The sequence below is a fragment of the Oncorhynchus mykiss genome, chromosome 17 (assembly GCF_013265735.2).
Source record: "Oncorhynchus mykiss isolate Arlee chromosome 17, USDA_OmykA_1.1, whole genome shotgun sequence".
NCBI classification, from domain to species: Eukaryota; Metazoa; Chordata; class Actinopteri; order Salmoniformes; family Salmonidae; genus Oncorhynchus; species Oncorhynchus mykiss.
This window is the reverse complement of record NC_048581.1, coordinates 10215616-10228023: the sequence shown is the minus strand read 5'-3', so window position 1 is coordinate 10228023 and position 12408 is coordinate 10215616. Positions and strand designations below refer to the sequence as shown.

The 12408-nt window shown below is 42.0% G+C and overlaps 3 protein-coding genes across 3 annotated transcripts in view; all 3 read left to right on the top strand.

The window, feature by feature from the left end:
* LOC110510716 (NACHT, LRR and PYD domains-containing protein 1b allele 5) overlaps window positions 1-6259 on the top strand; it is a 38241-nt gene extending 31982 nt beyond the window's left edge. The window contains exons 7-9 of the mRNA XM_036948920.1: window positions 3992-4145; window positions 4542-4568; window positions 5730-6259. Of these exons, the coding sequence (XP_036804815.1) occupies window positions 3992-4145; window positions 4542-4568; window positions 5730-5866 (318 nt within the window). The 3' untranslated portion in view covers window positions 5867-6259. The remainder of the gene's footprint in view (window positions 1-3991; window positions 4146-4541; window positions 4569-5729) is intronic.
* LOC110518414 (NACHT, LRR and PYD domains-containing protein 1b allele 3) overlaps window positions 1-12408 on the top strand; it is a 309469-nt gene that overhangs the window by 180104 nt on the left and 116957 nt on the right. The window lies entirely within an intron of this gene.
* LOC118940262 (caspase recruitment domain-containing protein 8-like) lies at window positions 8035-11276 on the top strand. The gene is made up of 2 exons (XM_036948926.1): window positions 8035-8941; window positions 9211-11276. Exons 1-2 carry the CDS (start codon window positions 8725-8727, stop codon window positions 9519-9521), a joined length of 528 nt encoding a protein of 175 aa, XP_036804821.1. The 5' UTR covers window positions 8035-8724; the 3' UTR covers window positions 9522-11276.

Sequence of the window (12408 nt, the reverse complement as noted above, 5' to 3'; positions counted from 1 at the left end):
TGAGTTTTTCCCTACAAAAAGGCTTGATTACAGACAAAAATGCTCATCAGTTTCCTCAGCTGTCCGGATGGCTGGTCTCAGACGATGAAACCGGATGTGGAGGCCCTGGGCTGGTGTGGTTACACTTCGTCAGCGATTGTGAGGCCGGTTGGATGTACTGCCAAATTTTCTAAAACGACGTTGGAGTTTGTTTCTCGGCCATAAGTTATCATAAAATTATCTGGCAACAGCTCTGTTGGACATTCCTGCGGTCAGCAGACCACTTGCACGCACCCACCAAACTTGACATCTGTAATGTGTGTCAAAACTGCACATTTTAGAGTAGCCTTTTGTCCCCAGCACAAGTTGCACCTGTGTAATGATGCTGTTTAATCAGCTTCTTGATAAGCCAAACCTGTCACATGGATGGATTACCTTGTCAAACGAGAAATGCTCACTAACAGGGACGTAAACAAATGTGTGCATATAATTTGAGAAATAAGCTTCTATGTTGTGTGATGTTATTTTGTTTTAGCTCATGAAACATGTTACCAACATTTTCCATGTTGCGTTTATATTTTTGTCACAATACATATCGTATCGGCACCGAAGTATTGTATTGTGAGGTCCCTGGAAATTCCCAGCTCTACTAAATCACAGATTGCTCCTTTAAGATACTTTTCATTAAATGTTTATTTGGAAGCCACTGATTTGATTATCTCAAGTCTGGTTGATCTTCACGGACAGATGGACGGACAACAGCAGTAGGAGCTGCAGGCCCATGAGGCTGGACCTGGGCGGGGCCTGCTGGTACTGGTGCCACAGGCCCATGAGGTTGGACCTGGGTGGGGCCTGCTGGTACTGGTGCCACAGGCCCATGAGGCTGGACCTGGGCGGGGCCTGCTGGTACTGGTTGGATGTATCTGTATTAAGTGAACCTACTGTCAAACTGATGGAGCTGAGATGGATGTATCTGTAGTAAGTGGACCTACTGTCAGACTGATGGAGCTGACATGGATGTATCTGTAGTAAGTGGACCTACTGTCAGACTGATGGAGCTGACATGGATGTATCTGTAGTAAGTAGACCTACTGTCAGACTGATGGAGCTGACATGGATGTATCTGTAGTAAGTGGACCTACTGTCAGACTGATGGAGCTGACATGGATGTATCTGTAGTAAGTGGACCTACTGTCAGACTGATGGAGCTGACATGGATGTATCTGTAGTAAGTGGACCTACTGTCAGACTGATGGAGCTGACATGGATGTATCTGTAGTAAGTGGACCTACTGTCAGACTGATGGAGCTGACATGGATGTATCTGTAGTAAGTGGACCTACTGTCAGACTGATGGAGCTGACATGGATGTTCCTGTAGTAAGTGGACCTACTGTCAGACTGATGGAGCTGACATGGATGTATCTGTAGTAAGTACACCTACTGTCAGACTGATGGAGCTGACATGGATGTATCTGTAGTAAGTGAACCTGCTGTCGGGTCTTGTGTTTCTGCTGGTCCTGGCTTGGGTTGGAGGTCTGTTCAGAAATATTGTGCTCATAAATGGACACTTTGATTAAAATTATTTTTTTTTTTTACCTTTATTTAACTAGGCAAGTCAGTTTTAAGAACAAATTCTTATTTTCAATGACGGCCTAGGAACAGTGGGTTAACTGCCTGTTCAGGGGCAGAACGACAGACTTGCCAGCTCGGGGGGATTGAACTAGTCCACCACTCTAACCACTAGGCTACCCTGCCGCCCCATAATGAATAAAGTTGGCTTCATAGTTTTTATCAATACGACTCTGGATGTGGAAAGCAGAAATGACAGGTTGAAGGTTATTGTGAACATGGAAAAATATATATTGGTGGTAACAAACGGTTCCTAGAACCCAAGGTAAGAGTGAAGGAGATGGTCCTACAGATGTAGGATCTTAATTTGATCACTCATTTGTTGCAAAGAATTTGACTACACAGCAGGAAATGCAAACTTGTAATGTATTGGAGTTTAAAGTTCTCTGAAGTTTGTATTTTCCACTTGATTTGCCCTAATAAAAAATGTATCAACCCCTAAAAAACTGTCAGTTAATTATAATACACAATGTGCTACCAAGGGGCGCAGCGGTCTAAGGCACTGCATCTCAGTGCTAGAGGCGTCACTACAGTCCCTGGTTTGATTTCCAGGCTGTATCACAACCGGCTGTAATTGGAGTCCAATAGGGCTGCGTACAATTGGCACATCGTCGTCAAGGTAGGGAGTCATTGTAAATAGGAATTTGTAGGAACTTATTTGCCTAGTTAAATGAAAAATAGTTCACATTTCCTGTTGCTGCAGGATTATTTTCCTGCTGAAGCAAACATGGCTCAAATTAAGATCCTACATCTGTATTTAATACAAAGACGACTTCAAACCAGTAACTAACACCATTTGATGTTTACACTATTTTTTGTGCAGATTCTCCTCTCCTCCTGGATCCCAATGATCCCATTGTTGGACAGGCCTTCACCTTGCCATCATCGACTAATGGGACAATGGAAGAAGAGAGCCAGGACTGTGTCAGAGTGTCTGACAGCTCAGCTGAGGCCATGGAGGAGTTAAGCATCACAGAATGTAGAGTAGTGGACCAGAGCCTGTGTACTACTGATCCTCCCATGGTAAGACCCTCACTGGAAAGAAATACAAGTTGACTATGTTTCTATTACATTTCTCTACATAATCTTTAAAATCTATTGTTTTTCCATTTTAGAGGTCTCTTGAAAAGTTTGAACCAGAAATCTACGATCATGAGGGCAAGGGAGCATACAGGTAACTCAGTATTATTTTACTTGTTTTCTCATGAATAGTTTAAGGACAATGCCTCATTTTTCAAGTCATATTCAGGGAATGTAATTAAAATGTCATTCTTCACCATTGTTTCCTCTAGGTTCCAGTGCCCCAGTGCAGGTCTGTTCCAGTGCAGTATAACAGGCCTGGTGTTCAGGATGGAGGGAGAGGGAGAGGTGCTCTATAGGACAGTCCACTGGGACACGAGGCTTCTAGCCAAGAGTGGCAAGAGGCCTGCAGGACCACTGTTCATGTTTACATGCCTTAAGGGGTCTGTCTGTCAACTACACCTTCCACACTGTGAGATTCATTCTGGTAAGTAATACATTTCCAGGGAGGTTATAGACTATGTATTCTTAATCACCATCAGTAGCATCACTACTCCACTACTGGGTTGTCATCGTCATCTGAACAGAAGACTAATGTTCTCTTTCTCTCCTAGAGGGTGGATGTGACTTCCTGTCTGTAGCCCATGTGACTGGTGATGACAGTATGGAGTTTCTCCATCCCCATGAGGCAACAGAATCTCACGTCAAATTAAACATCACTGGATTCAGCAAATATGGCATCACCAAGGAACAGGAAGCTCCTGTCTCTCCTATCCGTGCTCTGGTGCTACTATTTTACCAACTCCCAGATGATAATAATGAGTCCACCCTAAATGTGTTGTTGCTGCCCAGAAATGTTGACATTGATGAGGTAAGTAGATCAGAGTTGTCAAACTCCTCTTTGGTTGGAATTCTATCAAATTTGCACTGTTGAACTCACCTTTTGCCACAGAACAATATTTTGGGGTGTAATGTAATTGTAAATGGTGAATCCAGACCATTACATCAAGATGATCCCCTCAAGATCCGAGGGCGACATTTGGGCTTCCATGTTTCAGGTACTGCTACTAAATCATGACAGTGTGTTCCAAACCATTTCCAATCCTCTCAATGTGTGTAAGACCAGGAGGACAAGGACTGGAGACAGAGAAATATACATGGAAATAAATCCTAACTGTAGACTAACTCCGGACCATGAATATACCCTCTCCACCGATCTAACAGATGAACATCACATAGATCCAAAGGTAGTCTAATAAATATGAGCTAAGACTTAAATCATTTTTGTGATGCTACCTTGATAAGATATAGAAATCACATACAATTCTGTTTGACTTGATACTTACACTTTTTTTTTTTCAGAAAGCAGAGTTTGTGGATTATGATTCCTATACCAACTACATGCTGACATTTCAGTTGCGTTTAAAAACAGTTGTTGAAGAAGTGTATCTTCTTCTGGAAGAACATGGCGGTCCTGAAAATGAACGTGTATGGGACCGCCTTGTTTCACTACCAGGTAACTGAAACTCAGAGAGAGTAGGAGTTACAATAGAACTTGTTGTAATAGTAGCATTTTACATTGACATTTTACATTACATTAGTAACAGTCATTGTAGTAGTGATAACAGTAGTAGTAGTAGTGATAACAGTAGTAGTGGTGATAACAGTAGTAGTGGTGATTGCAGTAGTAGTAGTGATTGCAGTAGTAGTAGTGATAACAGTAGTAGTAGTAGTGATAACAGTAGTAGTAGTGATATTAGTAGTAGTAGTGATATTAGTAGTAGTAGTGATTGCAGTAGTAGTAGTAATATTAGTAGTAGTAGTCATATCGTTGTTGTTGATTCAATTAGATGAATTATGATACATTGTTATTTTACTACATAGTACAACACCTTATCTTTCTCATCCACAGTCTCCCCAACAGAAGTTCCCTCTTCAGGTAACGGTTCTCATCAAACCTTCTACTTGTCTTAGTCTCATCACCGATGGTTTCCTCATCATAAACAATGATACTATGAGGAAATCAAATGTGAAGAACTCTAATTATCCTCGTGGTTCTGTGTTGTTAAATTAATGATGGTGTATAGAGTCTTTCATTGGATCTTGCCTGCAGTGTAGCCTAGCTCACTTTAAATACTATATACCCACTTTTGGGTTAACAGCATGGACCAGGGGGTGGGTTAACAGCATGGACCAGGGGGTGGGATAACAGCATGGACCAGGGGGTGGGATAACAGCATGGACCAGGGGGTGGGATAACAGCGTGGACCAGGGGGTGGGTTAACAGCGTGGACCAGGGGGTGGGTTAACAGCATGGGCCGGGTGGTGGGTTAACAACATGGACCAGGGGGTGGGTTAACAGCATGGGCCGGGTGGTGGGTTAACAGCGTGGACCAGGGGGTGGGATAACATCGTGGACCAGGGGGTGGGTTAACAGCGTGGACCAGGGGGTGGGTTAACAGCGTGGACCAGGGGGTGGGTTAACAGCGTGGACCAGGGGGTGGGTTAACAGCGTGGACCAAGGGGTGGGTTAACAGCATGGGCCGGGTGGTGGGTTAACAACATGGACCAGGGGGTGGGTTAACAGCATGGGCCGGGTGGTGGGTTAACAACATGGACCAGGGGGTGGGTTAACAGCATGGGCCGGGTGGTGGGTTAACAGCATGGACCGGGGGGTGGGTTAACAGCGTGGACCAGGGGGTGGGTTAACAGCATGGACCGGGGGGTGGGTAAGCAACATTTTGTTTAAGAGTTTGATATTCTTCTGATAGAACAGGGCAGTAATGAATGGGAGAGATGTCTCTGCCTTCTAGGTAATGGACATTTAGAGCTAAACTCAAATGAACTCTGACATGTGGTGGAGGTAGAAGTAGCATTAGGAATAGAAGTAGAACTACAGGTGTTGCTGTTATTGAATTATGATGAAGACCTGATGAGAACCTCTGGTGATGATATATGTTCTCATCAAGTCTTCTAGTTCTATTAGTCTCCTCCCTGGTGGCCACCTCATCACAAACAATGATAATATGAGGAAATCCCATTTGAAAAAAACCTAAAATTCTCCTAATGGTTCTGTGTTGTAAAATGTGTAGACCTGCAGCTTCTGTCCAGGTCCAACCTCATGGGCCTGTGGCATCAGTACCAGCAGGCCCCGCCCAGGTCCAGCCTCATGGGCCTGCAGCTCCTACTGCTGCTGTTCGTCCATCTGTCCGTGAAGATCAACCAGACTTGAGATGATCAAATCAGTGGCTTCCAAATACAAATGTAATGAAGTCTTTATCTGTGATTTAAATGAATGATAATGTGGAATATACATTTCTCATGAGCTTAGTTCAACTGCCTTTCCCCATTAGAGGCCAAAATAAACTTGTTTTACTGAATTCTTTGTAAACAATGGAATTGTTTAAATAAACTCTAAGCCTCAAAACAACCATCATGTTGATATCATGGATGGTCAGTCCTCTATGAATTAGAGTTAACGTGGTTGGTCACTTTTTGAACCACAGGTTGACCCTTGATATGCCAAATTCAGTAATGGTCAGATACAGTAGATATTTGTGTATCTTTGTGTATAGGAAAGAGCTTGCTAGTAAGCGTTTCTCTGCATCCTTTACACCCGCTGTATCCTATGCATGTATTTAATAAAAGTTATATTTCATTGTATTTATAGTAGGCTTCACTGCATTAGTCGAGCTGGAAATTACCAGGGACCTCACAATTCCATATCATCACGATACTTAAGATGCCCAAACCATATGTATTGCGATTCTCATGACTATACTGAACAAAAATATAAACGCAATATGTAAAGTGTTGGTCCCATTTTGTCACGAACCAGCTCGTAGCCCGTGACAATGCAGAGATCAAGGAATAACAAATACAGTGCCTTGCGAAAGTATTCGCCCCCCTTGAACTTTGCGACCTTTTGCCACATTTCAGGCTTCAAACATAAAGATATAAAACTGTATTTTTTGTGAAGAATCAACAACAAGTGGGACACAATCATGAAGTGGAACGACATTTATTGGATATTTCAAACTTTTTTAACAAATCAAAAACTGAAAAATTGGGCGTGCAAAATTATTCAGCCCCCTTAAGTTAATACTTTGTAGCGCCACCTTTTGCTGCGATTACAGCTGTAAGTCGCTTGGGGTATGTCTCTATCAGTTTTGCACATCGAGAGACTGAAATTCTGGCAAGAGCAGTGTTGGTGTTTCTTTTAAAATGACAAATGGCATGAACTGTTCTTTTTGACTTCATATTCTTAAAGTTAAATTTAAATGTATCTATTATCCTTTCATAAATGGAAAACTATAACTGTAAAAACAAGTAAGAGAAGACCAAGTTACCGGTATGTTCCATTGTCCTCCTGATCATAGTCCTCTGGTTCAAAGTCCTCAGGAAACCTCTAAAAACAATATATACTGAACAAATCTGTTATTATAAACTGGGTGGTTTGAGCCCTGAATGCTGATTGGCTGACAGCCGTGGTATGACAAAACATTTATTTTTACTTCTCTAATTATGTTGGTTTTTACAGTTATAGTTTTCCATTTATGAAAGGATAATAGATACATTTAAATGTAACTTATTTAACTTTAAGAATATGAAGTCTTAAAGAACAGTTCATGCCATTTGTCATTTTAAAAGAAACACCAACACTGCTCTTGCCAGAATCCAGAAAAACAGCTGGACTCAATCAGATCCACCTTAACTCCTGATAACCAACAACTGCATAGCAGCTTCATCGTTTTGATTTAGATGATGTCAGAGATGTAAAACCATTAGATGCACTGAGTGACATTAGTAATAATCCCATACAGCCTTGTTACAAGTTGGAACAGTGGAACATGTTGTAATATACACCTTGATTAGGATGATACAGGTGTGGTTTTGTGACAATGACAAGAGCAGCCGCTCAGCGTTTTGAACTCCAACGCGGTTCCACCTCCGACATATCACCTAAATAAAACCAATGATCTGCCGTGCAGGTGTCAGGTAGCCTGGGTTAGTGCTGGAACTGACTGAATCAAAGACTTCAAGAGGAAGTTAATGTTGTTCAACGCCAATAAAACCAATGATCTGCTGTGCAGGTGTCAGGTAGCCTGGGTTAGTGCTGGAACTGACTGAATCAAAGACTTCAAGAGGAAGTTAATGTTGTTCAACGCCAATAAAACCAATGATCTGCTGTGCAGGTGTCAGGTAGCCTGGGTTAGTGCTGGAACTGACTGAATCAAAGACTTCAAGAGGAAGTTAATGTTGTTCAACGCCAATAAAACCAATGATCTGCCATGCAGGTGTCAGGTAGCCTGGGTTAGTGCTGGCTCTGACTGAATCAAAGACTTCAAGAGGAAGTTAATGTTGTTCAACGCCAATAAAACCAATGATCTGCCGTGCAGGTGTCAGGTAGCCTGGGTTAGTGCTGGCTCTGACTGAATCAAAGACTTCAAGAGGAAGTTAATGTTGTTCAACGCCAATAAAACCAATGATCTGCTGTGCAGGTGTCAGGTAGCCTGGGTTAGTGCTGGAACTGACTGAATCAAAGACTTCAAGAGGAAGTTAATGTTGTTCAACGCCAATAAAACCAATGATCTGCCATGCAGGTGTCAGGTAGCCTGGGTTAGTGCTGGCTCTGACTGAATCAAAGACTTCAAGAGGAAGTTAATGTTGTTCAACGCCAATAAAACCAATGATCTGCTGTGCAGGTGTCAGGTAGCCTGGGTTAGTGCTGGATCTGACTGAATCAAAGACTTCAAGAGGAAGTTAATGTTGTTCAACGCCAATAAAACCAATGATCTGCCATGCAGGTGTCAGGTAGCCTGGGTTAGTGCTGGAACTGACTGAATCAAAGACTTCAAGAGGAAGTTAATGTTGTTCAACGCCAATAAAACCAATGATCTGCTGTGCAGGTGTCAGGTAGCCTGGGTTAGTGCTGGAACTGACTGAATCAAAGACTTCAAGAGGAAGTTAATGTTGTTCACCTAAATAAAACCAATGATCTGCCGTGCAGGTATCAGGTAGCCTGGGTTAGTGCTGGAACTGACTGAATCAAAGACTTCAAGAGGAAGTTAATGTTGTTCAACTGACACTGTCTTATGTTTGTCCATTTTTTGATCCAGACCAAAAAGTTTGATAATGATAAAGACTACGAAAACTACACCACAACGTTTGCGGTATTCTTACCTGCCAAAGTTAAAAAAGCTGGACTGACATTGAAGAAGAAGAAGAATATAGCCTGGTCCATATTAGACCTACTGTCCAGTCTATTTGTGAATCATGAATATCCGTGGAAGGGTTTCTACAGATATCAAGGTAACAGTTCAGATAAAACAGTCCATGTTTTGTACAGCACTAATCAGTGTAATGTAAACTCCTAACTCCAGGCAGGCCTACCGCTGGGCAGAGGAGCATAATTAATGACTGAGATTATTACTGATGTCCTGTATTGTAAGATCAATACAACTGAATTATACATTTTTCTGATATATATATATTTTTCTGATATAAGTTGATCACACTTTTAACATTCGTAATATATACACTTGAGGTTATAGACCCTTTTTCTCCTCTCTCTGTCCAAGCCCCTCTCCCTGCAGCCACTCCTGCCAAACCCCCTACTTTCCCAGGACAAGACTTCATTCCAAAACACAGGATTGCTCTAGAAACTCGCCTGGGACTCTTGCAGCCCATTCTCTTGCATCTGGAGGATCACAAGGTTCTGAATGCTGAGGAGAGGGAGGAGGTGGTCAGTAAATCCACCAAGACCCTACAGAACCAAGCCCTGCTGGACATGGTGGTGAGGAAGGGGGATGAAGCCCAGGAGAAGTTCTACCAGGTCCTGAGAGAAGCAGACGACTTCCTGGTCAGAGACCTGGAGAAGAAGAAAGCCTGAGAGGTTACCATGGATACAACAACATATGGAGATATTTCACTATACTACTAATAAATGACCTGAGACAGGTAGCCATGGATACAACCTAGCCATGGATACCTCACAAAGAAGATATCAAAACATTCATAAGAGACAGAGAGAAACTTTGAGGAGGAGCCATCCTGACCAGAGGTGGTTGGTGTGTAACGTGATTGGACACCATTCTCACCAGCACTCCCATCAGTCTGTAGTTTACTATACAAGCCCCAGGACTCAGGCAAGGTGACATCACTGTGAAGCTACTGTCTACCAGACAACCTACCTGTGTTACTCTGGTACACTGGCTACAGACTACAAGATCAGGGCTACTGTCTACCAGACAACCTATCTGTGTTACTCTGGTACACTGGCTACAGACTACAAGATCAGGGCTACTGTCTACCAGACAACCTACCTGTGTTACTCTGGTACACTGGCTACAGACTACAAGATGATTGAATTTCTATCTGTAACATGGTGAATGTTGAATCATCTTGGACAGGTCTCAGACAACATGTGAGACTTAACATCTACCAGACAACTGACTTGTACTGGACAGCTGTGCTGGCTGAACACCAGATATATCTCTGTTTAGATATAGAGTATATGTTTATATAATGGTATTTTTAAGAGCATCTTTTAAAATGAATGACATTTTCCAACAATAGGGACTAGTCTCCTTTTGTGATTGATCAGGAGGATAGGAGCAACTCTTGAGATAAGGAATGTGTCCTTTATGTTTGACTTCTCTGCCATTACGGACTTAATCAGGCTGAATCTCAGGGACTCATTTCACTCTCAGGGAAAGATGTCATATTGTGTAGTGTTTAAATATCTGTTATAGTGTTTTGTAATTGCATGAATCTATTTAATCTCCCTCAATTCAATTGAGATTACAAATACTGTGTATTAGCAGTAGGGGGAAACAGCCCCACTGTCCGCCCCACCAGTTGTTTTTGTTGCCTAGCAACGGAGCGTCGCGTAGCATGCTAAAAATGATTAAAGTGAATATTGTGCTCCTCTATTGAGCATAAAAGGACGTTCAAGGGGAAAACAGTGTGGTTGTTTACAGTAGCTTGTTTGTAATATTGCAAATGGACGTGGCTGTTTAACCATTAAGGATTCCAGCTTTAATCAGCCTGAATGTCAGGGACTCATTTCACTCAGGGAAATATGTACTGTAGTGTATAACAGAGTTGTGGTCAATTCAGAATTGAATTTAGAATGGCTCATAAATTCTATTCATGAATTTGAATTAATAAGCAGGATACCGAATTGCATTTCAAGGAAATAGAGTTGAATTCAGTAATATTCAAATGCCTATTCGATTCTATGGTTGTAGTCTATACAAATATACATCTTGTAAATAAAATACCAAACATGTTATATACATGCATATAAAATATTGATGAAACAATTGATTTTCAGGACAAACTCTTCAAATGAATGAAAACAAGGAAAAGGAAACCTGTAGTTATATTTCATTAATCACTTAAATGTTGTTCAATATGGGGGAAATACATTTCCCACAATGCATTAGTCTAATGCACAAATTTACCTTAAAGCCTTCAGGACAAAAACTGATAGAGACATATCCCAAGCGACTTACAGCTGTAATCGCAGCAAAAGGTGGCGCTACAAAGTATTAACTTAAGGGGGCTGAATAATTTTGCACGCCCAATTTTTCAGTTTTTGATTTGTTAAAAAAGTTTGAAATATCCAATAAATGTCGTTCCACTTCATGATTGTGTCCCACTTGTTGTTGATTCTTCACAAAAAAATACAGTTTTATATCTTTATGTTTGAAGCCTGAAATGTGGCAAAAGGTCGCAAAGTTCAAGGGGGCCGAATACTTTCGCAAGGCACTGTATCTGTAGTAAGTGGACCTACTGTCAGACTGATGGAGCTGAGAAGGATCTATCTGTAGTAAGTGGACCTACTCTCAGACTGATGGAGCTGAGATGGATGTATCTGTAGTAAGTAGACCTACTCTCAGACTGATGGAGCTGAGATGGATGTATCTGTAGTAAGTACACCTACTGTCAGACTGATGGATCTGACATGGATGTATCTGTAGTAAGTGAACCTACTGTCAGACTGATGGAGCTGACATGGATGTATCTGTAGTAAGTGGACCTACTGTCAGACTGATGGATCTGACATGGATGTATCTGTAGTAAGGGAACCTACTGTCAGACTGATGGAGCTGACATGGATGTTCCTGTAGTAAGTAGACCTACTGTCAGACTGATGGAGCTGAGATGGATGTATCTGTAGTAAGTAGACCTACTGTCAGACTGATGGAGCTGACATGGATGTATCTGTAGTAAGGGAACCTACTGTCAGACTGATGGAGCTGACATGGATGTATCTGTAGTAAGTGGACCTACTGTCAGACTGATGGAGTTTACATGGATGTTCCTGTAGTAAGTGAACCTACTGTCAGACTGATGGAGCTGACATGGATGTATCTGTAGTAAGTAGACCTACTGTCAGACTGATGGAGCTGAGATGGATGTATCTGTAGTAAGTAGACCTACTGTCAGACTGATGGAGCTGAGATGGATGTATCTGTAGTAAGGGAACCTACTGTCAGACTGATGGAGCTGACATGGATGTATCTGTAGTAAATGGACCTACTGTCAGACTGATGGAGCTGACATGGATGTATCTGTAGTAAGTGGACCTACTGTCAGACTGATGGATCTGACATGGATGTATCTGTAGTAAGGGAACCTACTGTCAGACTGATGGAGCTGAGATGGATGTATCTGTGGTAAGTGAACCTGCTGTTGGGTCTTGTGTTTCTGCTGGTCCTGGCTTGGTTTGGAGGTCTGTTCAGTAATATTGTGCTCATAAATGGACACTT